The sequence below is a fragment of the Buteo buteo genome, chromosome 2, assembly GCF_964188355.1.
Source record: "Buteo buteo chromosome 2, bButBut1.hap1.1, whole genome shotgun sequence".
NCBI lineage: Eukaryota > Metazoa > Chordata > Aves > Accipitriformes > Accipitridae > Buteo > Buteo buteo.
In genome coordinates, this window is record NC_134172.1 from 42227297 (window position 1) to 42254322 (window position 27026).

Consider the following 27026-nt stretch of genomic DNA (forward strand, 5'->3'; position numbering starts at 1 on the left):
CCTTGAGATGCCCAACAGTTGGTTCTGCCTAGGACAGGGCTTTTACAGTGAGCCACACCTGAGAAAACGAGAAGAGGATTGTACAGTCTTTTGCACTGAGATGTATTTACTCTATTTAGTAGGTAAGTTTTTATTTGAAGCTACTTTAAATTTTCAAAAATAATTTCTTACAAGGCCTACTGTTTTGTTTGCCCAGTGAGTATACACAGGAAATTCAGGAGTACTCACAAGTCCTACGCTTACTTTCTAGAAAACAGAGGAACTCCATGGACTTCAGCAGAGCTTCACAGACTCACAGTACAAGAGACAAACAAGCTAAGTATCTGTGCAAGCCTTTGCAGAATATGAGATTAAGTGAAGACATATGAAGTAATTTTTAAAGGTGATGTCAACACGATGACATGTTTCACATTGAACAAGAAGAGTATCCTGATTTCTGCCTGATACATACAAACTCAATCTGCAGTCAATTATAGTGCAGATAAATGTTTCCTGTTGTCATTTCTTCCTTCTGCTAAGCTTACCTTTATCTTCTGAATTGCGTCATTTCAATTTTTTGTGCACTTTATCATCAACACCACTCTGTAATACAGAGCCAGAGATCTAATTACATTATGCACTCAGATGTAACTATGGTATAAAACACCAAGGACACGTGTAACATGACTTCTTTCAGATATGCTCTGAGAGAAGGCTTTTGACCCCTAAACTATGACTGATCAATTTGCCCCTTTCTCTAGAGCCAAATACACAATAACAGAGCAAGTACCAAAAAGGACCTTTCTGTAGAAAATAAGTATTTCTCCATTATTATGGCAGAATAAAATAAACGTCCCAGCACATTAATTCCCAGTTATTTAATTTTTTCTTTCCATGGAAAGAAAAACTTTCTGTTCTCTCTTCTCCTTCATAAAGCATTTATTCAATAAACACGAATGTACTCTGAGACTCAAGGATCAGAGCGAATGGGTGCTTTCTGAGCTCACTAGCTCCTTTGCATTAACAAAGCTGCTCCATCCCAATCCCTGTGCCTGGGCTCCTTCCAGAGCCATTTATATAATGGTGAGAGACTTCACCTGGCAAGAGTCTGTATCACATTGTGAGAGATTGGCATTGACCCCATTCTTATGGTAAAACCATCCATCCTATAGTAAAATCAAATATTTTCATTATGGAAAGGAAAAACTATTTTATCTTGATCAGATGCAGAAGGTCAAAATTTCTTACTTAATATCGCTTGTCCCATAACACAGTATCTTCATGACCATGCATTTGTTTGCACTGTAGGCTGCCATCGAGTGTGGTGTTACCTGAAACTATCTAAGCAAGATACAAAAAACTGCCTAGATATAACACACTTCACACTGCCTTCCAAGTAGACATACACAGCGTCAAAATATATATACTGAAGGGAAGATAGCTCAAGTAATCAATCTCTTCCCATCCCTGGCATTTTTCTTTTACGGACACCAGTACTTGATGAAGCACAACAAAAGTTCATTGCATGTTTAAATTCAATAAACAGACTATATTTGCTTTACCATCTATTTTATCCTTTTTATTGTTAAGGTAGATCAGTTTTAAACTCCTTTTGACAAGGTTATCAAGTTCTGGTCTCTGGAAGTTTTTCCATACCAACTGCCATAGTAATAATGGTTGGGTTTGGGAGAGCTCTTTTGATGGGGAGGTGAAATATGCTCTTTTGAAAACTGGTATAATCAAGGAAATTAACATTTAATCGCATCTTTACTGTATTAATTGGCAGCATCATTTCTTTTCCCCGTGGGAAATCTTACTGCAGTTAGAGTTTCAAGAGAATATTAAACTTGTTTGGTTTTTTTCATTCAGATTAACCAAGTGATTAATCTCAGATTAATCTTAGAATGAGACAGAAGAAGGTTAATCTATACACACTGCTATGTGCTATGCATGTGATAAAATAAACTATATATTAATTCAGCTTAGTAGATATAAAATATATGCTTCCAGTTTTGAATTTAGAACTGACATATTTGGAACTGTGAACTTGAGCAAATGATATATGCCATTATCATTTTGTAGAAATGTATCCCAGCTTCCCTCCACTAGCAGTAGACACACCCACACATCTTTTATTCATTGTGTTAATTAACACCTTTTGAATAATATGTCAAGAATGGCAATCCTAAGAGTGGAAGCTGACGTACAATCTATCCATGAAACAACAAAGAAAATAAGCTCAATATGATTGTAATTTCCTTAATAATGAGTTTAATAAGTAAATGTAATTCAATGTTCAGGTTATACACAAACAATGTTTACTTAAAAACAACGGATGCTGTTGAATTTAAAATAACTGCTTTAAAGACAGTAATTTCCTGAATAGTGTTGGAAAGTTCAGTCTTTTCTGGTGTCATCTGAAAAGGAATGACAGTGGTGGATATGTAGCCAACACCTTTTTGAATCTCAGTATGTTGCAGTTCACAACAACTAATGGGAGTCAAGGGTGTACGCATACACTTACCTGCCCAGGGCCTCAGTTCATTTAGAAACTTTACACTGACTGATCATAAAGCACTTGATTCCCTCTGCATCCAGCTTGTGAACTGATAGCTAAAGAAAGTTGAGTGGGTGGGTTTAGTGTAGCTCATCTGAGTGTTTTCACCTAGTTTCTGTTGCCAAGGAAACCATTTCTGTCTGTTTACATTCATAATAGCAATCTCATTGAATTCTTAGCTTCAGATTTTTTTTTGACTGAATCAAAGCATCAGGGAAGAATAGCAATAAGTGAGACAAAAAGATACTACAAGAAATTTTACAGAAAACAGGAAGAGTGCATATTTAAATTCCTATTAATTCAGTACTATTTGAATATTATTTTTGAAATTACAAACAAGTTAATACAACTTGTATGTACAAAACCACAAAAGAGAGTCCATGGAGATATTTTCACTGTGCTCTTAATCACAGACTTAATACTTTTATTGGAATTACTGGTTTTAATACTATATTTATTAGAAGTTTTCAAAATTTCAAGTTTGTCTTCAGAAAAATGTTGATTCAGCTTTCTGATTCTCTTACTCAAATGTACAGTTACACACATTTCAAATTCTTAATTTTGGATTTTTAATTTATATTTCAATAGTTATTTTAACATAAATCTTTCCTGTGTCCTTTAGATCAGCTCCTAGCCATAAGTAGAAATTCAAAACCCACAAATAAGAAACACAAATGCTCACATTTCCTGATTCCAGCTCTGTTTTATGTGGAATTGGCTGTAGTTGGGTGCTTCCGAGGTTAAATCTCCAGCCTTCCTGTAGAAGGCTGTAAGTATATGTAAAAAATTACATGAACTTTTGCACTATGAAAAGTTTTCACAGCTGCACAAAGATTGATAATTTAAGGCTAGGACAAAGATGGAAGAGTTACAGATTCATTCATTCTCCTCATATTCCAAGAGGAATCCAAGTCTTCCAGGTGCAGAAACATCCATGGAGAGGCAATGTGTTTTCTTGGAATAAAAGAACCCTCAGCCCACTAGTTTCTGGTTCATTTAGACAAATTTTGTATCTCTAAACAAGTCCTGTGCCAGTGGTTTGCTTTAAAAGTCCTACTGTAGGTTTACCCACAGGACTTCTCTTTTTGGGAGGAAATATATGTTACATGAAAAAGACAGAGGGAGAAACAAAATAAAATGAATAAACACTATTTCCTACTTTAAAAAAATAATTATGTTTTATATAAGGAATTAATATTAATAGAAAACAAATACCTAAGTGGTGATAAAAACTAGTGGCATACCATGGAAGCAAATTTGCATTAAGAACTAGTTTTATCTAAATGATTGGCCAAGAAGAAAATATTCTGAGAAAAACAATGAGAAAATCCAGAAGGACCAATGGTTTGTGAGGCATAGGAAAACTTGAAGATCAGTCTACAATACAGTTATACTTATTCCTTTACATAATTTTGTTCCCTTTGCCTTGCTTTCAGTCATTCTTGGGTGACTCTGTGAACACATTCAGAGCCAAGATGCTGGGTATACCTACAAGGTCTGCCAGCACACAAGTTCTATCCACCACTGCAGGGTCGGAGCCTTAGTACTCTGAGTAACCTCTTTTAGATATACATAGTGTACACAGACCTACTAGCAATGCAAGTTAGTTATAAAATCAATTGTTTGTTCTTAAAGTAATACAATATGCGTGGCTAGATTAAGTCATTCCAAAAGTTGTACAAACTGAAAAATGGGGTTTATTTACTAACACAAGTAGGTGGTTGTACTATCATCAATACAGAACAGGCAACACTATCTTCCAGTACAAAGCTGACAGGTCAGCATCTTTCACTCCTTTAAGCTATCTATTAGGTTCTATGTAAAAAGCCATGGTTAAGGATACAAAGCAGTACACAAAACCTAATGAGAATGTTCTGACATTACTTACTGTTTACACTGCAGTTATATTTTGCCTCCTTCCTACAAACCTTCATTGCCTCCACTTCACATTACACTGAAACCTGAAAATCTGGGGTTTTTTTCAATTGACCAAAACCAAATACTTACTGAAGCTACAAGAAACCAGTTGCAATTCTGCAGACCTTACTGGGTAAGAGTAGCCCCTCTGAAATCAACACATTTTATATGCTGAAGTGTTATAGGACAGGTGCCTAAGAGATGGTCTATATTTCATGTTCAGTCACATTGGCTTTTACATTTCTCATCTCCTTTAGTCAAGCACAGGTTAGCAGGTTCAAACCTGGAACAGCTATATGAAATTGTATGGTGTGTAATATGAAAAAGGTCAAACTAGACAGGTGTAAGAGCCCTTTCTGATTTTAAAACCTAAGATACCATTTCATGTTTTAGATTTGTTTGGGCAGAGATTATTGAAAGAGAGAAATTTCCAAATGGTGCTGAAATATAATGCTGAGACTCCAAAATCTTTGGAGCAGGAAAATCCCTTCATACCTATTCACAATGTTTATTAACATATTTATACTTATTTATTGCTCTTTATTGTTTTTATGCTGTTCTTCCTTTTGTTATTGCTCAGTGCTGATTCCCATCAATCTACAGTAACAATAACTGAAATGAAAAGAAAAAGCCCCCAAACTTCTCATACATCAGAATTAAGAATTACAGAGATCATAGAATAATAGAATCATAGAATCATTTAGGTTGGAAAAGACCTTTAAGATCATCGAGTCCAACCATCAACCATGCCCACTAAACCATGTCCTGAAGTACCCCGTCTACTCACTTTTTGAATATCTCCAGGGATGGTGACTCAACCACTTCCCTGGGCAGCCTATTCCAATGTCTGACAACCCTCTCAGTAAAAAAAAATTTCCTAATATCTAACCTAAATCTCCCTTGCCTCAACTTGAGGCCATTTTCTCTCATCGTATCTCCAGCCACCTGGCAGAAGAGGCCAGCACCCACCTCACTACAACCCCTCTTCAGGTAGTTGTAGAGAGCGATAAGGTCTCCCCTCAGCCTCCTCTTCTCCAGACTAAACAGCCCCAGCTCCCTCAGCTGCTCCTCATAAGACTTGTGCTCCAGGCCCCTCACCAACTTGGTTGCCCTCCTCTGGACACGCTCCAGCAACTCAATGTCTTTCCTGTAGTGAGGGGACCAAAACTGAACACAGGACTCGAGGTGCGGCCTCACCAGTGCCCAGTACAGGGGAACAATCACCTCCCTGCTCCTGCTGGCCACGCTATTTCTGATGCAGGCCAGGATGACATTGGCCTTCTTGGCCACCTGGGCACACTGCCTACTGGTATTCAGCTGGCTGTCGACCAACACCCCCAGGTCCTTTTCCACAGGGCAGCTTTCCAGCCACTCCTCCCCAAGCCCGTAGGGTTGTTGTGACCCAGGTGCATGACCTGGCACTTGCCCTTGTTGAACCTCATAAAATTGGCCTCGGCCCATCGATCCAGCCTGTCCAGATCCCTCTGTAGAGCCTCCCTACCCTCAGGCAGATCAGCCCTGCCTCCCAACTTGGTGTCGTCTGCAAACTTGCTGAGGGTGCGCTCAATCCCCTCATGCAGATCATTGATAAAGATACTAAACAGAACAGGGCCCAACACCAAGCCCTGGGAAACACCACTTGTGACCCGCCGCCAGCTGGATTTCACCCCATTCACCACAACCCTCTGGGCTCATCCATCCAGCCAGTTTTTCACCCAGCGAAGAGTACACTTGTCCAAGCCACGAGATGCCAGCTTTTCAAGGAGTATGCCATGAGAGACAGTGTCAAAGGCCTTGCTGAAGTTAAGGAAGATAACATCCACAGTTATCATTATCATTATCACAGTTACCATTATCAGTTATCACAGATGTGATATATTGTCATGGTTTAACCCCAGCCAGCAACTAATCACCATGCAGCAGCTTGCTCACTCCCCCCATCCAGTGGGATGGGAAAGAGAATCAGGGTCGGGGGTGAGAACTAAAACTCATGGGTTGAGATAAAGACAGTTTAATAAGAGAGAAAGGAATATCATATTAATAATAATTAAAAAAACAATGGGAATACACGAAACAATGATGCACAATGCAATTGCTCACCACTCGCCAACCAATGCCAAGTCAGTTCCTGAGCAGCGATCTGCCCCCCCCAGGCCAACTCCCCCCAGTTTATATACTAGACATGACATCACATGGTATGGAATACACCGTTGGCCAGTTTGGGTCAAGTGCCCTGGCTGTGTCCTGTGCCAACTTCTTGTGCCCCTCCAGCCTTCTTGCTGGCTGGGCATGAGAAGCTGGAAAATCCTTGACTTAGTCTAAACACTACTTAGCAACAGCTGAAAACATCAGTGTGTTACCAACATTCTTCTCATCCTGAATCCAAGACATAGCACTATATCAGGTACTAGAAAGAAAATTAACTCTATCCCAGCTGAAACCAGGACATACATGTACAATTAAGTCAAATTAGTACAATTAAGTCAGTAACATTTAACAGTTTTCCATCCATGTCCACCAAACTTTGGAATGCTCCTGAAGTGGTTAAGAAGCACTGTAGTTTAATAAGAGAAGGTTAATTTAATCTTGCAGGCATGACCTTAACACCTGAAGAAATGCTGACTTAATTGACACCATGCTTATGAGAAATGAAGACTTTTTGTTTCCTTTTTATAAAATTTTAGCCATGGACACTTGATGACATCACTAACCAAGAAGAGATTATATTATCAGAACTAATGAGGTATTAAAATACCTCAATAAATAATGAATAATATTCAAGAATTCTCTTCCTTCTATCTTTTAAAAATAATTCATTTAACAGTTGCCTTTTCCACAAGCAGATGTGTAAAAGTATACTGTACTTAAACAACAGACTGAAGCCCCTTTCAAAGTTTTGTATTGAGATGCAAGTTCAGAACAAAGCATTCCTCTCTAGACTTCTGAAGAAAAAGCAAATATTAGGGGAGAAACATGGCAAGTTTGCACATAGCATTCGTGGTAAAGAAGATCTCCTGAAAAAGTCTGCACGTGGGATATACAAATACGGCACAATAAGACCAAGCAGGGCTAAAGAAAAGCGAACAGGTCTACTCTGGTCCCTACAAAATACTTCTGGAAATCTGGTTTCTGTAAGAAGCTGTAGAGATTTCTGAATCCTCTTTGAATAAAATGAACATAACAATCTTTAATTTCACCTCCAATGATGAACTGAAATTGTGAAAAGCTCTCAGTTTACACCTACAACCTCTCACTGCTGTGATAACTGTTACTATGCCTCAGTATGCTTTGCAGCACCCCAAACTTACATGATGGAGCACATCCTACTGAAAACTTCTAGCTAAATAAAGACAGAACTCTCACTAAGGAAATCTAGTAGGTTTCTAAGTTGGTGTTGTACGTTTGGGGTGTACGGACGGTTTGACACTGATTTGGACACAATGAGCTTTTGGGATGCTTTCTGGAATTCAACGATCACTAAGTACAGGTGAAGAAACAATATGGGACAGCTATGCTTTTTATGTTCATATCCTTATGACTTTTAAAACTGAATCCTAAAAAAAATTTCTTTAATATATTATGCTTAACACTACTATTAAATTGCATAAACCAGTAAGTGCTTTTTCCCTTGGGTATGTTTTAACAATTTACTTTTTGCAGACAAGTGCACAAATATGATTAGCTTTTGCAAATTGCTCCTTATTCTGTTACTGGTAAGTAATTTTTATATTATTGCACTGTAAACAGATGCTATTTTCCACTACATATTCAGCAGTAATGAGCTAATTCAATGTGTTAAAAACAACAAAAGAGCTTCAAGAATGAGCTATTTGCTTCAACAGTCCAAGCTCCATTGAAATCTATGTTGAAAACACCCATGATAGGAAGTTAGCAAATTATTCTAGAAGCCCCATTGCAATAGAAGAACTTTCTTTCGTTCACTTTTCAAATCCTGAATGTGTTCCGCTACCTTCCTAACACACATGTTATTGATCAACTTCTTGCATATTGATTTGGAAGTTATTTATGCTTCATTACTTTTCTCATAAAGAAATGACATTTTGGCAGGAGCTTTACAACTATTTCAATATTCACTCCTATGAATTCAATATACACCAAAATTTAGAAACAACGAACCATGCTCTTTTCATTCCCCTTTTGTAATTGCAAGGACCTCCTTGCTGAGAGGAAAAAAAAAGATAGCAAGCATGTTAAGTTTAGATTGTGTGGGTGAAATCCTGGCACCACTTAAGTCAACAGAAATGTTGACATTTATTTCACCCTGGACTGGTGATTGAAAGCAAGTGCAATGCTCCACCTCGACCCAGTGGAAACAATTTAAAGATGGATGGACAGCCTTTGACTGAGGCAACAAAACAAAATGTACAGCATCACAGAAACACATCAGTTAAGCAAAAAAACCCATGCTTTCACCACAAAAAAGTGTTAGATGCAACTTGGAATATGCTACTTGTCTATCCTTGCTATAGCATTTGTTTGGGTAACCCTACATCATCTTGGTTGGGGCTATGTACTCATACTCAGCTGCTGCTGGTATGTCATACATACATACACTCTACAAAATACTGACAAAATGAAAATTGAGAACACCCAGAACAACTTCATGCAAATGGAAATGACTTGGTTTGGTTTTGTGCTCTTTCTTTACTAGTTTCTACTGAACACTGCGAGAAACAACCATACCATTTGAGTGATCTGCACAGGAATATTTTCATGGTTTTTTTATACTACAGCAAACCTGTTTGCGAAAGGTATGTGTGTGTATATAGATATATATATATCTGGCTACACACCACAGGCAACCTGCCATCTCACCAGAGATATTATATTAGATGGAAAGATTTCCAGTGTTGAGTACATTTGATATAAATATCCAGCAGACATCCAGCTATAAAGCTAAGAAAGACTCTCACATTTTTGTCAGAGAGATATAATCCATTGTCCTGCTTTTTTTACTGGGTTGCAAATAATCTGTGCAGCAGTTTATGGACAGATGTAGAGCCACAGCATATATCAGAAACACTACATAATGATATCTAGGGAATAAAATGTCAGAAGGTGGCAGATAACCCTTAGAACTCTCAGTCTCAACTGAATCTGTGTGACTATCTTTCCATTTTAGAGTAATTTCCTATTTTTGATCCTGGAGCCAAATTACATCCAAGTCCATCCCCTTTACAGAGAAATAGGACAACAACTAGGCCAAGCTCAGGACAACTGGCTTTAGCACCCAGAGTCCTACCAAGTCTGGACATGATGTAACTTCTAATACTTTCTCTTTATAGAGGGCTGAGGCTTTAATCTTTAATTCAGCGCTTCTTCAGTTTCACCTTACTGATACAGTTTCAGCGTCAATGTTTTTGCCCTTCAGTCTCCTAAAAAATACATTTTAATGCATTCCAAATACAAACCAGGTATTTACTTCCAGCTGAGAGTTTTAAGACGTATTAGCACCTTCAAGCTTACACATGGTAAATCTAACAGGTTGTCTCAGGCAGGCAACTGGCCAGGAATATAATTGGGAGCTTTCAGGCCAAGCCAAAGGGTTTACTAGTTCAAATATGGTAGGAGGACAAGCGGTTGTCTGCTAATGAAGTATTATATCTATAGCTGTACTGTTTATTCAGTTGAGTGCAAACATGCCTTTCAGTTAGTCAAATCTAAGTCTATGACTTCTGCACGTTCAGGAATACAGGTCTAAAACCCCCTGATATTTTATAGGAGAGAGGCGCTACCTTCTTTACCTGATCAGACAGACCACATCATAGCCCTGGTGGTGTTTTGGCTGCACAGCTGATTACCACAGGACCCAGCAACAGAATTTATTGTCTACATGAACCTTTGCTCCACATGGCTGTACAGTCCCCTCTCCTTCTAACTATTTAAACCAATCACATCTCCAAAAAGAGGTGGAGTCCACTACTGTTCATTAAACAAACAGAAATTAAGGATGACCTTATCACAGAAAATTGGCAACTTTAATATGCAGGCCTCAATATGTGGTTATTTACAGTGCAAGGATTTCAAGAAGTGACTCAAGAGTTGATGTTAAGTATAAGATCATCATCCTGTTGATTTATCTTTTGTGGTGCTGATAAAAAAGAATTATGAGACTCACGCTTCTCCCCAGCCAAAAGACCTCAAGGGCCAACCCATCACTTATCAGTTTGAAAATGCACCGTTGCACACACCAGAACAGCCTGCAGTGAAATACTAAAGGCCCTCGTCTTGTCCTAAATGCAATTCATGTTTCCGCAAACAGCATACTGAAACGCAATGAGCCTCTGTTAGCCCCCCAACCAAGCAAAATCCTGGCTTCTTAGCTGCAGTTCAAACCCATCTGTTCGTTATGAATATAAGTACTCAATTAAAAATGCAGATTTAGTATTGGTGGGATCTCTTGTTATAGAAAAAAGGACTCATGCCTGCAAAACAGACAGATTCTTGTGATTGCAACAACAGTTTCAAGACTTGAATTAAAATTCATAGTCCAATTACTGTAAGTGGCTATATCTCCTAACTATGAATCAATCTCTTACTACTCTGTTACCTGTTTCATGTCAGGAGCAGCCATAATAAATAACTAGAGCTGATTTCATGAGGATATTGGTGGGGGTGGAGGGCAGCACATTGAGGGGAAAAGTACAAAATTTTTTTTGGCCTTCATTTCCCATTCAGGGAATACAGAAATTAGCATCTTTGGGATATAAGTAGATCTTCCGAGAGCGGTAACATGTAATGTCTGTTAATTTTAAAAATCCAGATTTGCAGCAGTTACCCATTTAAACTATTCTAGAAGTGCGTCTGTCATTATTCCTTACTGCAAATACCAGAAAAGAGCTTACTAATAGACTTTAGCCATCTTAACTTTTATATAGACTTAAGGAGTGTGTGTGTGTGTGGGGGGGAATATTCATTAAGGCTGACTTTAGAGAAGATCTGAATCCTAAGTAACCCCAGTTGGAGAATGTCTGGATGACAAACCTCTTCCCAGTTGAAAACAAGTCTTGCACTGGCCAGACTAATGTATTTCAGGATTCTGTCTTCAAGCCTTTCTACTCTCTGGACTTGGACAGACTCTCTTTGGGATGACTTCTCCTTTGCTTTCAACCAATATCTTTATGATCATTCAGCATGAACAGCTCCTGGATGGCTCTAATTTTTCTCCTAATGTTTACTCTGCCACCTGAAATATTCCATTTCTCAAATCACCTCTTTTCTGTCACTATAACCCAAATGTTAACCATGAATTATGACAGACTCCTTTCTTTCCACATATTGATATCCTAGTCTGCATCATCACACCTGTTACTCAGTACTGTTTATTTGTCTGCTCTCTTACATAGCTCCTTCTTCCTCTTGCATGCCTTAGAACAATACACCTACTCCAATGATTTATTCCATAAACTACAAATTCTGAAAATACATTTATTCTGATTTACCCTCACACATGTTTTGCAGGCTTGACTTCAACTCTTCTAACATGTTATCTAGTAAGTTGAATTGTATTCCTACTGGTTGTCAAACCCTGTCTCTTTCAAGACAACTTAAAAGTGGGTTTCAGAAAGTATTTTTCCATTAATCCATTTGCCAATGCCCTGCTGCTCTCCCTACCTTATATTCTTGTTTCATTTCTGACTTATTAGAAAATAAGCTCTCTAGGGAAAAGATCTCATCTTACACATCTGTAAAGTACTGTATACCGCACAGATATTTAGCTGTAGGCTCCTTGTATAAATATGCCATGGTATACTCCAGGTTCTAAATAAATTACCAATTAAATAGTACCTCTACTATTTTTAAGATCATTACTGCAGAATAATTCAGACCATACCAATAACATGTTTCCTGAGAAATAAATTCCAGTATATCTTGTGATTAATGGTTGTTTATCTATATCAATGGACACTCAGAACGAAAAAGGACAAAAATGCTGAGCTCATTTTCTCTTGGGACCTTGCCTCTGGTTCTGACTGAAGTAGTGTGAACTGATGTCTGCAACTAAACAGCCATCACAGCCACAACTGACTATTCATCTTCAAAATGGTTACAAGTGATACAAAAATCAGTTAATAGGAGTCATCAGAGACAAAGCCTCCTTTTTCTTGTGCTAACTTCTTGAAAAAATCAATTTACCCTTGATTAATTTAACTCATTTTCCATGGGATTTGGAGAGGGAATAAACCAATTCAGAATTTGCTTTTGTAGTTTAGGCAAGGTTCTTTTCAACAAGGAATTTTTCTTTTGATCATTAGGCTGCCAGTGCTGGCAATTCAAAGGCTGTGCAGCACCTGTAAAATTCACACAAAATTCATCTTCCCACCATCAGAAACTACACTTCTGTTCCACCTCTAAACACCAGACATGGTCACACATGCCAGTGAAAACTCTGCATTGGTTTTCACTCATGATGTGAGTCCAAGAAATCATCTTTCTCATCTGATTATCCTAGACAATGTTATAACAAACTTCTCTCAAGTGTGAGTTGAACATCTTCCAGTCCATAGGAATTCCTCTTCCTTTACAATTCCTTCTATTAGTGTAGAACATGCATAATAAAAAATTAGATCCTTCTTGAAAGGATGACAGAACTTGTGACTTGGGTTGAAACGTCTTAACTACTGATTCCCTGCTTGGGCAAATGCAATCAACCCTACAAAAGAGAAATGACTAAGTGGTGACCATTAATACAATCCAATCTATTTCAGTCAAGAGTCTGTACCAGAACCCTTTTTTTCTCGCTGCAGTCCCCACTCCTTTTGATCCCTGCTACTGAATGTCATTGCATCTCCTCCTTTCTTCTCCCGAGTATCTGTTCTCTCCTTACTTCTTGCCAATTGTTTTGGTGGCAGCACTACCTCCAACAACACTAATTTAGAAGCGGACAAGCTAATAAGCCTACAAAGATTGCAGGCTTTTCTCTGCATCTCATGCCCCATTGGCTTGCCTTGCTAGTAAGGCCTGTCTCACCAATTGAGGCATGGGGCTCAGACTCTAGAAGAATAGCCAAAATGGCGCTGCACCATTTTTAGTGCATTTTATAAAAATTTTTTATATCCTGTAACTACATGATGTACATTTTCTTAGGTCTTCCATGAAGGAATTTTCATTCTTACAGCCTTTTCAAGCACTAAAGAGATACAAATTAGTAATGTAAAATAATTTTAGAAAAAAAAATTGTTAGCCACTGGGAATTATATACAATAGAATACTGTTAAATGCAGTAAAAATCCTCATTCCTCCAGTGTCCAAGGTCTTAATTATTTCCAAATACTCCATGTTTTCTGACATCTTCAGCCATTGTTACTCACTTATTGCTGCTTCTCAGAATGTATTTACCTTAGAAATTGACTTTAACGTAACTGTTTATCACTACATAAGATTCTGGTATGAAAATCATGTTAGAGAATAAATTGACAAGCAATGACAGGTACCTTGTGGTAGGCTATTTGACTAGAATTGTATTAGTGAAGAACCATCAAATATCTCTATTGAATAACAAAAAGAAAATTTCTGTTATGTCATTACAATAAGAAGTGGTAAGAGTCTTTGGAAAGGTAATACAGATTAATGTACCCTGTAAAATAAAAATTATGCAATATACTCACATTAATTACTAAAACATAAAAATAAACAGTTTTTCACTTTAGAAGAACAACTTCTATACAAGTGATGAAATTCTGTATTTGGCAAACAAGTATTCAAGCAGACAGAACATAAGGCGTGAGCCTGTTTGAGTGATTATTTGATTTGCAATTTAGTGCTTTTATCATCAATTTAAGAAGAAACAAAACAAAGCATATGAGCAAATATCCCATAGTTTTTAAATTACTGTATCTATCATTGGCCTATTAAATTACAACGTTTGGACATGTTTTGTATTGCTGTGTAGACTGAGGTGAGAGATAATAATGCTGAAGTGTCTGAATCTAATGAAAACATAACACCTTCTATTTGGTGGCATGGCTCACTGCAAAAAAGCAATATATCACTGTCCTGAAAATGGCCAGCAGGAATAGGAAAATGCACTACTGCTAATTAAACCTTTTATGTAAAAACATGATTGCTAATCAAATCTTTATTACCCCATACTCTCACATTCTACTTTCTTCTTCATTTACACTTCATCCTGTAGCCCTTGAAGTATCAGGTTTACAGTCTTATATGCTGTGGGCTTTTGATATTCTGAAAGGATAGAATTGTCACAATGATAATTTAAAAAGGTACCTAAAATAAAAAAATGATTGTGGGAGGAAAAAGAATGGTACAATTAAACTACATCTGGTTATTCTGATAGCAAATTAAAAGTCATACTTAAGTTAATATAAGGTATTTACTCAAGCTGAAGTTTCATCATTTTTGTGACAACTGAAAAACACCTTTATTACAAGGAAGGAAAAATGCTTGGCTTTAGATACATAGAATGCCCCTATTTTCAGAAGTGTGTTAACTCTGATCACAATATAAGCCATATTTCCTTTAAAAAAAGGAAAGATGTCTTCAATTTTTAATTATTTCATTGCTATGAAGTTTGCTACACAGCCACTTCATATAAATTGAATACTAAAGATAAATATTACCCTAGCCAAGTATATGATTAAAAGCCAACAAAATAGCTTTTGCAAAAATTCTAGGCTAGCATATACTAGGTTTCTCCTAGTGAAGTACCACATAACCATTTAATTTTTAATTTATATAGTGATAATTATTGCAATATTTGTACAATGAAGTGAAAAAGTTACAACATAAGATGTTATTTGAAATAAAAAAGCATTCTTCTAATCATATAGGGAAAGATCAACTGAACTTATTATTTTTGTCAAAGAAATAATAAAATCAAAGCAAGCACTGACAATTGCAACAAGACTCTAAATGTAAATTAAAATACTCCAGACAAAAGGCTTCAAGGCAAGTGATTCTCCCATCGAGGGATGATTTTCACTTGTCTCCAGGTGTAACATTATGTGCACTGATGGGCTGATCAACAGAACAGAACTTCTCCCCAGCTGTAATCAGGAGTGATTGATGGTTGGGACAAAAAAGTTGATTATCATGACAAGTCCACTGATGCAGAGAAAATAGGCTATGCTGGGGAAAGGATAAAACCTGTTCAGAGACTACCTTCTAAAATCTCCTTTCTAAAGAATAGAAACATTTATGCCCATCCAAAAAGAGCCAACATAAATGAATTCAGTACATTTACTATGCATCTCTATCTACAGTTATTTCACCATGATAAAATGAGACCTATGTAAACCCCAAACAGAATAAACCCTTGTATTTTTAAAATCACAGTTTGAGATCAACTCATCAAACAATTATATATATGAAAGTACCTGTGTGGCCTACCAGTAGAACATTGCCTCAGTTTGAACACATGTTTTGAATTCATAATCAAGCTTTTAAAGGCCGGGGGGGAGTTAGATCTAAGTGCCATATTGGATTCTTTCCTGAAAAGAAGTCTGTCCCCTTTGGCCATTTTAAACCTTTAAAGACTTCATTTTCAATTGAGATTAAAAAAAATGCATGAGTGGGGGCAATACACTCTCAAATGTATAGTTCAAATACATGCTTTTTTTATTCCAATATAAAGCTTTTAAAAGCAGATATTGGGTTGCACTTCCACTCCTTCAGAGGATCAGACTCCCAGCTGTTGGCTGCGATGTAAGTACAGAGCAGCAATGTCTCCAGAGACTGTAAAAGACACGTCAGGAGTGATAAAAGAACCAAGCAGCTGAAGAAGTCAGGCCTGGAGGTTCTGAAGTGGAATTTGTTTACATCAGGGGTAGTTACATTTAATAGTAATTCTCACAAAAGGAAACATTATGTTTGTTACAAGACGTGGCTGCATAGATACAGTGAAGAAGAATATATCACTGGTACCCCAGGGAATGCAATTTTACTGACCATAAAGGGGGGGAGAAAAAAAAACAAAAAGCGTCCAGAGTTAGTGTAAGATTATTTGAAAAGATTTTATGGCTGTTGGAATAAAGTATCATCAACAAAAGCCAAGTAAAAGAGCAACTTTACTTTTAATGCATTTTTAGAAATTAGGAAATTTTTGTGAGAAAAAAATACAATTTACATAATTTAACTCATTTTGATGGAGAACCTTCTACATCACACATAACTGCACATTTTCCTCACTATGTGCCCTTTCTGTGGACCAGACTTTGACATATAGCCCTGCCTGTTCCTCTTCTCCCAGTTCTTCTTTATGTCCTTATCAGTGCCAAAGAAAATGAGCCAGAAGCAGTTACTGACTGGTGACTGAAAGCAGACAATGTTTTGCCATTTTTATAGTGAAATTTGTTATCTGCACCTATTAATAATCCAGAACCTCAGATTCTGTACTGTATAAATTCTTATTTTTTTAAATAAGTCTGTGAGGAAGAAGTTACAACAGACCTGTCATGGTTTAACCCCAGCCAGCAACTAAGCACCACACAGCTGTTCACTCACTTCCCCCCAACCTAGTGGGATGGGGGAGAGAATCAGAAGGAGAAAGGTAAAACTTGTGGGTTGAGATAAGAACAGGTTAATAGAACAGAAAGGAAGAAACTAATAATGATAATAACAATAATAAAATGACAATAATAATAATAAAAAGATTGGAATGTACAAAACAAGTGATGCACAATGCAATTGCTCACCACGCGCCGACCGATGCCCAGTCAGTTCCTGAGCAGCAACCCTTCCTCGCCCAACTCCCCCCAGTTTATATACTGGGCCTGACATCACATGGTACGGAATACCCCTTTGGCCAGTTTGGGTCAGCTGTCCTGGCTGTGTCCTGTGCCAGCTTCTTGTGTCCCTCCAGCTTTCTCGCTGGCTGGGCTTGAGAAGCTGAAAAATCCTTGACTTTAGACTAAACACTACTGAATAACAACTGAAAACATCAGTGTGTTATCAACATTCTTCTCATCCTGAATCCAAGACATAGCACTGTACCGGCTACTAGAAAGAGAATTAACTCTATCCCAGCTGAAACCAGGACAAGACCAAACAAAGCTAGATGAAGATTGCACAACAGGGTTTACAATTTATCTTTCCTTTTTGGTGATGACTCGCTTATGGAAAGTGGTTTCTGTAAAGAGTCCCCATCAGAATTGTTCATAAATTTCAATTGTTTATTGGAGTTGACTGATTTACTTCCCACGCTGACTGAGGAAGCTGACAGGAAAAAATGCCTCAAATACAAATAAGTGTATGGCAAGAAAAGATAAAGCAGAGGTTTCTCTCCTTGCGGTTAAAATGGGCAGTCTTTTCAATGAATGGAACATGAGAGAATTGGAAGAAAGACTTCTTTTCCCATCTTTTAAACTGTTTATCCCTTTTATAAAGTCTATATTTTTCCCTCTCTATACCAATTCCCTCATGTATAAAACGGTATTTCTCAATGTACAGTTCAAAAATACTAAGCATTGTCTTCACTCCCACAATTCCAGCCAAAGACTTCAAAAAAAATCCAGTTAGCCACTACCTGCCCAACTTTAGCATTTGAATTTCATTCTCATGTTCCTCCACCCTTCTCCAGGCATGAAATCTTTCTGACACTATTGTAACCCAAAGAATGTAGCTACAGGACCCAATTCATTAAAAACACTGGAAATACATATTTAATTTGCCTGGAAGTCATTTTAGTGAGTGACAGGTAATCCACATTAAGCACTCTTCTGACACTGAAAACAGATTTTGGAAAATCTAGGGCCAATCAGATCTGCTTCCCACCCCCAATATCATGTTTTCTGGTACATTCTTATATTCTAATTTAATAATTTCTGAGAGAAGGAAAATTCCTGACAGTAACAAGCACGGATGTGTTCAAACACAGGAGGCAGGTTGCTTTTATTTCAGGCTTTCTCTCTTATTAACTACTCTCACCTCTGCCTTTCTCTCCTTCTTCTGCTCTTTGCAGTTCTGAGATCATCTACACCCAAGCAGAAGTTAAAAGTTGGCCCCAAAAGGGCAAATATTGCAACCATTCACTTCAGTGCCAGAAGCAGAAACCTTTTAAACCAACTTGTCTCCATATTCCACAGTCAGAATACTGGTCATTAATCTTTTGCAAATTATGAACAGGACTATCAGAGAGAGCCACTGCCTATTCACAGCTAATTTCTAGCAAACTAAAGTAATTTTCAAGAGACGTCAAACCTTCTGAACAATTGACTTGTTTTACCAAAAAGAGTGCTTTTAAAATGAAATAACCTGGTAGGATGAGCAGAGATAAGAAGCAAGAGTTGACAAAGGTGAATAAAAGAAGTCTAACTTTTGCATAATCTTTAAATCCTAACACAGCAACAGCTGCTGATCATCTGAATGTTTTAATCTCTCCAGCATCATGTTCCTGTACTGACTCCGACATTCAGTTGACATAGACATTGGACATTTCTCCATAACCTCTGCTTCTGCACGGACCAGGTAGCTAGAAGCATTAGACTTTGCTTTCTCCTGGACTTACAGAATAGAATCATTTAGGTTGGAAAAGACCCTTAAGACCGTCAAGTCCAACCGTTAACCTAACACTACCAAGTCCACCACTAAACCATGTCCCTAAGGGCCACATCTATACATCTTTTAAATACCGCCGGGGATGGTGACTCAACCACTTCCCTGGGCAGCCTGTTCCAATGCTTGATTTAGATACTCTCTCTTCAGCTGCCACTGCTGAATGTGGGTGGAGAGTGAACTTTGAAAGTGTAAGTCTTGTAGTATAAATACAGTGGACACCAAGACACTCCATCTCTCCCCGCCAGCAACAGACTGAGTAACCAGCTGACATTAAGAGCATGCTTTCTTAAAGATCAATAACTTAAACCCCTCCATCTTTCCTACTGCTTTCTTGTCCTCAGGCAATGCCTCTGTGAGTCTGATACATCTGGGCTGGTCCACGTTCTGCAACACTACAGATTTTCTAGACAGAATAGATTATTTTTACTACAAGAGAGGAGATAGGTACAAGGGTTAGTGAAGAGCTCATGTAGAGAGCTCCATAGCTTGTGGAGCACTGAAAGACCACTTACAGCAGTTACTGAGAATCATCCAAAATATTTAGTTTGTAGGCAATGCTTAAGAGGCAAGGAAACATCCACATCCTTAGGCTATCAGTCAAGAGACTCAGTTCAACACCTCCAAAAGTACTCGGAAACTAAACAACAAGGTGCTGTGTCACATATGAATAATTTCTGCTTCTAGGCTGCATAGGTACTGTATAGAGGGTGAAAATTATGGAAAAATACTTTATACAACAAAAGGAAATTATTTATACTTTCTATTAAGCATTTTAGATATGCTGTAAGAAACTACAGGTTATGTGAATATTTGTGACTATTGCTCAACAGAGTATTCTGGATTTTGTAATTTATAAATTAAGTTACTTATTTCCTACATGAAAAAAGGTTACTTACAACTACCTCAGAATGAAACAACATCTAACAGAAGACAGAATTGAAATAAAAAATTATTTTCTTTCAAAATACAACACACAGTCAAAAAGAAAATTTGTAATTCTCTAGTATTGGAGAGACCAGACCTGCACAAGACCTGACTGCAATTCATATTGCAGCCTTTAAAACTGTGGTCTAGGAAAGAGGAGGTAATGTTTCTAAAATGTGCAGGCTAGGCCTATAAAAACAGAGTCCACTGAATATCCAACTGGGAAAAAAAAAAATACTAGGTTGTTTTCAAATTTGTCATGTATGCAATGTAAGTGCAAAATATTCTGTGCTATTTGATTAGACTTTTGGAATACCAAAAAATCACATATCTTTAATTTTTTTTTTTAGCAATTCTTTAGGATTTCCATAATGTGTTAATACAAATGCCAGATATCCCATGGAAATCTCTGCACTAATCACTTTCTGTGATTACTTGCTACTTTTTCCAGTGAATACTATAAACCAGTATCTCTGGAAAAGTGGCGACCTATGAGCGTATTTCCATTCTGACTCACATTCTGATCTCAAATGAATGGCATGTGCAATTCCACAAGTGAAATCTGCATTTGTTTCTCCTTACGCAGAACTCCATAGTACAGGAAAGATGGTGCATTATTAGAAAGAAGTAGCGCATATATATAAATTTATATATATAGAGAGTTATATAACTGTAGAAATTATATACATAATAATAATTTATATATATATAAGTTAATTCTGGACAAAGTTTTATTCTTGGTGAGGTACAAGTGCTGCAATTAATACTATACCCTCATAGAGTAACACTAACTTTAAAGGGATGCTGAGCACCTGTCAATGTTTGCACAAGAGAATCTTCTTAAATAATCAGGCTGATGACTTCACAGAACACAGACGCATTGCTTTGGAAAGACCAGAAGTAAAATTGCCCTGAGATAATAGATAAATGTGCTTGATGGCTGGCAATACCTGCAACAAGTGACTTCGATTAAGAAAACTGTGCATTACAATTCAAGCAGAAATGGTCGGGTTTATACCAAAGCAGGGTTCTAAATCTAAAGGTTAATTGGAAATCTATATCTAAATCTAACCCGTAACTGGAGGCACAACAAAACATGCAAAGAAAAAGAACATGTGGTTATAGCCACACACAGAACAGTGACTGAGGCAAACGGTACACATGGCTTCAAATACCATTTAAGCATATCTCTGAAAGTTGAAAAAATAACAGGTTTGAAATCAGAAGGGTGAAATGTTAAATAACTTCAAGCAGTTAGCTGTATCAGCCTTTTCTAGTTCTTAATGGAACAGCTTTTGAAAGTTCCTCTGTCTTTGCAAACAGAGGCTGCAGGCCAGGTGTGACCATCACTTGGCATGGACAAGAAATGAAATCTCTGTTCCCTCTTTCAAACCATAGAAACAGGTTTATAAGTTAGTTGAGCAGGAGGTCATATAATCTGTCGTTCAGGTCTGGGACTACATTCAGCATTTCTGGTCCATCCTCAGAAACAGGTGTCTAATTTGTTAAGACCTTCTGCCGACAAGGAGCCCACAGCTGTCCCTGCGTGTTTCCTTCCAGAACTTCACTATCATTATAGCTAGAATTGTTTCACCAAATACACCAACAAAAAATTTCTTGAATCAAATTAAGCTGAAGAATTAGTCAAATTTATTCCTCCATTAAAACCAAGGAACACAAAGATCAGTTGGTCACTGTTCTGTTATTGCCCCTCTTTCATATACTGAAAACCTACTGTATTTTCCTTGTCTTTTCCACTGTACATCTATCCAGTTCTTTCTACCTTCCCTAGCTGAGTAAAGTTTTTTCACATCTTTGTCAAACTAGTGGATGTCTTCTAAATTCTGCAACTAATTATGCTTTTGTTAAAGTGTGATGACCACTTCTGTAAATGATTCTTCGCCTGAGGCATTGCCGATTTCAAATACTGGGGAATACTTACCTCTCTATTGATAAATGTAACACTCGTGGGGGAAAAAAGTTTACCATAGGATTAGTTGGTTGGTTTTTTTTTTTCCCCACTAGCAATTGTTAAGGTATATTTGTATTGTGATTCACTATAATTCCTTTTTGCTCATTAAGCCAGACATTTATTTTTCTACTTGTGCATTTAATTTTTCCAGTCCAAGCACAATAGTTTGTGCTTTTATTTACTGCACTTGTCAGAACTCCAGACTATTTTCTCCAACTGGTGAAGATAATTTTGGACTGCAATCCTGAACTTGCCACCTTCCATCAAGTGCCTGCCATCCTCCATCTAGGTGTCATCCACAAACCTGGTATACGTACTCTCTATTCTGTCAGGCACATTGCTAATGAAAATTTAGAGTAGCAGCAAGCACAGAACAGACTCCTGCAGATCATGACTTGTAGTGATCTTTTGTTTTGACAGGAAACCATCAGCAACTACTCTCAGTACAGTTTTTCAATCCGTTGAGCAACCAACTTTTAACAATTTCACCCAGACCATATTCCCCTACTTACTTTACAAGACTGTCACATAGGATGGTATCAACCCCTATTAAAGCCAAAATATATCACATCTATTTATTCCCTATTATCCATTAGACCAATTGCCCTGTCAAAGGAGAAAATTAGATTGGTTTGACATGATTTGTTCTTGACAAATTCATGTTGGCTGTTTCTTATCACCTTATTATCCCCTAGGTGCTTACAAATTGATACTTTCATCATTTGTTCTAGATACCAAGCACAAACTAAATAGCATATAAGTCCTCTGGTCCTGCTTTTTTCCCCATGAAAGTTAAAACCATAGTAAATACTGTGGAGCTATATTGCATCCTTATCCTCCAAAAAAACGTTCACTATTCTTTTAACAGAACAGCACTTTTTGAATCCTGACAACTTCATACAGTTGAACTATATATCGATTCAGTGGTACCTTCGCTTTATAGAGATGAAGAAAAACAAGGTAAAAACCTAACAAATAAGGACTCCATGATGAGCATTCAGCTCATGATTTTCAGGAGAATATTACTACTGTTGCTATTTAAGTCAAACAATAATCTCTGGCTAACATATTTGGAAATATTTTTACAGTGTATCATAATGGAATTCAAGTCCTGTGAGTACATAGAAACACTGCCCAATCTTTCTCTAAAGGCAAGCTGGATTCTCACTCAGCCATCTGCATTAAACAAGAGGGAAGAGAAAAAGAGACTCCCTTTGCAAGAATTGACCTTGTTAACAGACACTGTCAGTACCTTGATCGAATGAAGAAATTAGAAATGTGGGCAAAGGAAGATCATATAGTCAAGACAGGTGATCAAAAAATGAGGAAAATTTAGTACACTCTCTTCTTCCAAGCCATGGGGTCATTTGGGGGGTGGGGGTTGTTTGTTTGTTTTCTAGTGATTGCTCATGTTAGCAGAGAATTTACTCCTGCAATTACCTGTAAGCACATGAGTTGTCCTACTGAAGTCAGCTGGACTTCATTTTACAGGGTGCTTTTAGCAGATGTTTAATGTTTACTACAAAGCATGCATTTAACAGTTCTTCTGAACTGGTGCAATAGCTCTCAGCAGCTGCCAAAATCTAAATGGCAACACACACACTTGCAGCTAGGCACATACTTAAATGTTTTGCCCTGTATTGGATGCACAACATGAATGCAAATGTTATATATAGATCTCGCTCAATGCAAAAGAAAAAAAATAAATCACTGCTTGAAACGGACTCCACAGAACCTACCTCTGCTGTTCTAATGTTTTTTCTCAGCATGGAGAGTCTTTGGTTACTTGCTCATTCCTCCCTTCCCTTGTATGAGGAGATTTATTTTAAAAAGAAATACTGAACACACAGCTGTCATGAAGATTTATAGATAACTCCTTTAGAAAGAAGCTAAACGATTTTAGACTATTGTACTGCCTTTTCTCATTTGTCTTTGAAATGTAATTTTGATACCATGTAACCAGAAAAAAAGCTCTTCTGCTCTGAAAGAAATCTGTATCAAAGAGGAGAAAATTCTGTATTCTCCGCAAAAATGAAAAATCTCACAGACCAGTTTTATTGTAAACATTTTCATAATACTGTTGTGCAGTAGGTAAATGGAATTTCTATTCATTACTCTCTGATAAATCCTATCTCCAGCATGTAAAAATAAAGACATATTGGTAGAACAGCCACAAAGCCCTAGGTTTGTAAACAGAATAGCTATTTATTGTTGTTATGGTTTTAAATCTTGTTCAACAAAATATGATGAAAGTGAAAGGTAAGAATATTCAGTAAATGAAAACTTTTTCATAATAATAAGAGAAAAAATTGCAATGTGTGTGCCTGCCATTCATATAGTAGAGTTATTAAAAAATGATAGCTAGTAGGTCTTTTTCTGCAAAGCAATCTTTCCTTTAATTCTCAACATTAAATCTTTAGTTTGGCACGTTTTTGCTTCAAAAACTGGTGGACATTCAGAATTGCCCAAGCAACAGAGGAATTTAGCTCTACCTATGCCCCTCACATTGCAGAAAAGTATTTCTAAACTGCAGTGGAACTCTGACTACTTATTATTTCTTGAAAAGCCTCAGCAGAGCACTTTGTGATTTTCAGCAGTAATAACTATATGCACTGGAATGAGAAGAGACCATCATAAAGATATCCAAAAATCTCTTCTGTGTCGTAGGGAAAACGGGCAGAGATATCATCCCAGGTTAATCAATGGGCAGCTTTTGGATCATAATCTCTCCATCAATCAGCAGCACTGGGGTTGCTTTAATAAGTAGGTGAATATTAAAAGTGGAAAGTGAAAGATACTCAGCAAGAAGGCCTCCCCATTCCATAAAGTTAATGATATTGATTTACTTTGAGAGAGGGGAGCATTAGAACAACTTTCTCCTGAACGGTGTTGGCAAATTAGAGTTCAAGCCTCTATCACTTGAAGGTGTGAAGCTTAACAGCTTTTCTTCCAAGAGTTTGCTGTGAACAGTCTAAATGAATTGCTTTCTTCCAAAACACGTTTTTTGGACAGTAGATGACTCTGAAAATGGCCACTGCTTTTTCCCCCTCTCTCCTTTGGAATCCTTTCTAAGAGCAGCAGAAAAGAAACAGTATGGGAACATACTTGTGAGTAGGAAGTATCAGTGTCCACTGACATCTTGTTTGCTTCTGTGTGGAAGAATTTTTATTTCAAACATTTTGTTCTGGAAAATGCCTAGCTCCTGTCCACTGAAAAATTTTCCAGTCGATGCATCAATCCAAGTTGTGTATCTGCTAATGACTAAGTCATTTTAATGATGTGTTCATCCTCTCTTCTGTCTGGATGTTTTTGCAGACTAACAAACGGTATACCCTCTTTGAAAGGAGGTGTTTCACTTTGGTATGTAACACTGAAGAGTTTGATGTCTCTTGCAGCTACATATTACATATGATTCAGTGTGACATGGTTTTTCCTAAGAGAAAGCTGAAAATTGTGAATGATGAGCTGGGCTACTCAGTCACTGGGATCCACTGTGGCCCAGAAGTCTCCATCGTCCCCTCCCCATGAATGGCTCAGTATTCACAGTCCTAATTCCAGCATCTGGCTTCTAGTTGGAAGAGCCTAATTTGACTCTTCTGTTTTTATCTCTGAGGGACACGACAGCTCCAGAGAATGTATTACCCTTCCTTACACCGCTGTTTGGGAATGATGTCAGTGTTAGAAGAAGAAGATGTCCATACAGTCCATGAACTAGAAAACCTGGAGTCATCAGTGAAAGTAAGTACATGATGCTGACTGGTCTGGAAATTGTGACTGAGATTTTGTTAAAGTTATTTCTAAGGAATAAAAAGGTGAGGGGAACCAAGACAGCGGCATTATTTTCATCCCTAGGTGGCCAATCCTTAAAAGAAGCCTTCAAGGTTTAATTTAAGTTTTTGACAAGTTCATGGCTTTGATAAATAATTGATAAACCAAAAATAGGTACAAACTGTACATAAATAGCTGCCTACAATGAAGCAGCAGCACACAAGAATTATTTCACTTCTTCATATGACTAACATGAGGAAGGAACCTCATGGATGTTTTTGAGTTAGACCTCACTCTAAATTCAAATATTTTTATTCTGACAGAAGCAACTTTCATATTTAAATTAGTACAACAGGCAGTAAAGGAAAGACATTTGGTAGGGAAAGATAAGTTTCCACCAGCGATGCCCATGTCAAGAAACTTCCCAGAAAGACTAAAATAGCAGAAGAAAATATATTGTACTATTTCAGGTTTTGTCTGCACACACAAAGATCCTGGAGAAGGATATAAAGGAGTTAAATTCTAAGAGGCTTTTCTGTGACAGAACAGGTATTCCTTGGCAAGGAGCACCACAGCACAGCTTCCTTGGGTAGTTATGTGGGACAGGTTTCCTCTGTATATTAAAGATCATCTCCAGTTCAGCTTTTTTTACTTCATTGCTGAAGGAGTGAGAGGACATAAGGTAGGAGCCACTAGACAAAAAAATCACCTGCTTTTTTTTTTTTTTTTTTAAACCGCTACAGGACAGGAACATTAAAATACAATTCTGGCTAGACAGACATATTGTCGTAAGGGTAGAAAAAAGAAGGTAGATCCACAAAGACTCTAAGTATATCTGAATAGCTTCTAACATTTACAGGCTGAAAAGGAACACAAACATAACCAAGACTGGTAGAAGAATTAGGACCCTGCAAATTAGGACCCTTATTAGCAGTAGCGGATCAGTCCATTTTCCTATTTACACTCTGTGCAGCACAACTGAAGTTGATGAGCTTGCAGGGATACATCCGCAGGGAAAATCTGGCCGGGTGTATAAACACTGCCAAATAATGGTGTGTGTTTGAAGCATCCTACTGCCTTTTCATCTGCTGAGCCACAAACTGAAATTACAACGCTTCATTTAGGTTCAATTTATGCAAATTATGGCACATCCTAGAAAATAAGTACATATTTCTAATTGATACAAAATGATCGACTTACATCAGAATTAAATCTCAGCTGGCAAATGTTGCAAGATATGATTTGCTTTCTTCGATGAGGAAGAGGAACCCCAAATGTATGATTTATTACAGCTTTTTGAATTGGGTCCATCTGTAAAGAGAGAATAAAAAGGAAAATAAAAGCTTCTGCTGTTCCACTGTATGCTATATTATC

General features: G+C 37.4%; 1 protein-coding gene across 3 annotated transcripts in view; it reads right to left on the bottom strand.

Moving 5' to 3' along the window:
• ZNF385D (zinc finger protein 385D) overlaps positions 1-27026 on the bottom strand; it is a 445996-nt gene that overhangs the window by 79988 nt on the left and 338982 nt on the right. For all 3 annotated transcript variants that reach the window (XM_075052162.1, XM_075052170.1, XM_075052177.1), the window contains one exon: positions 26853-26963. In XM_075052162.1, the coding sequence (XP_074908263.1) occupies positions 26853-26963 (111 nt within the window). The remainder of the gene's footprint in view (positions 1-26852; positions 26964-27026) is intronic.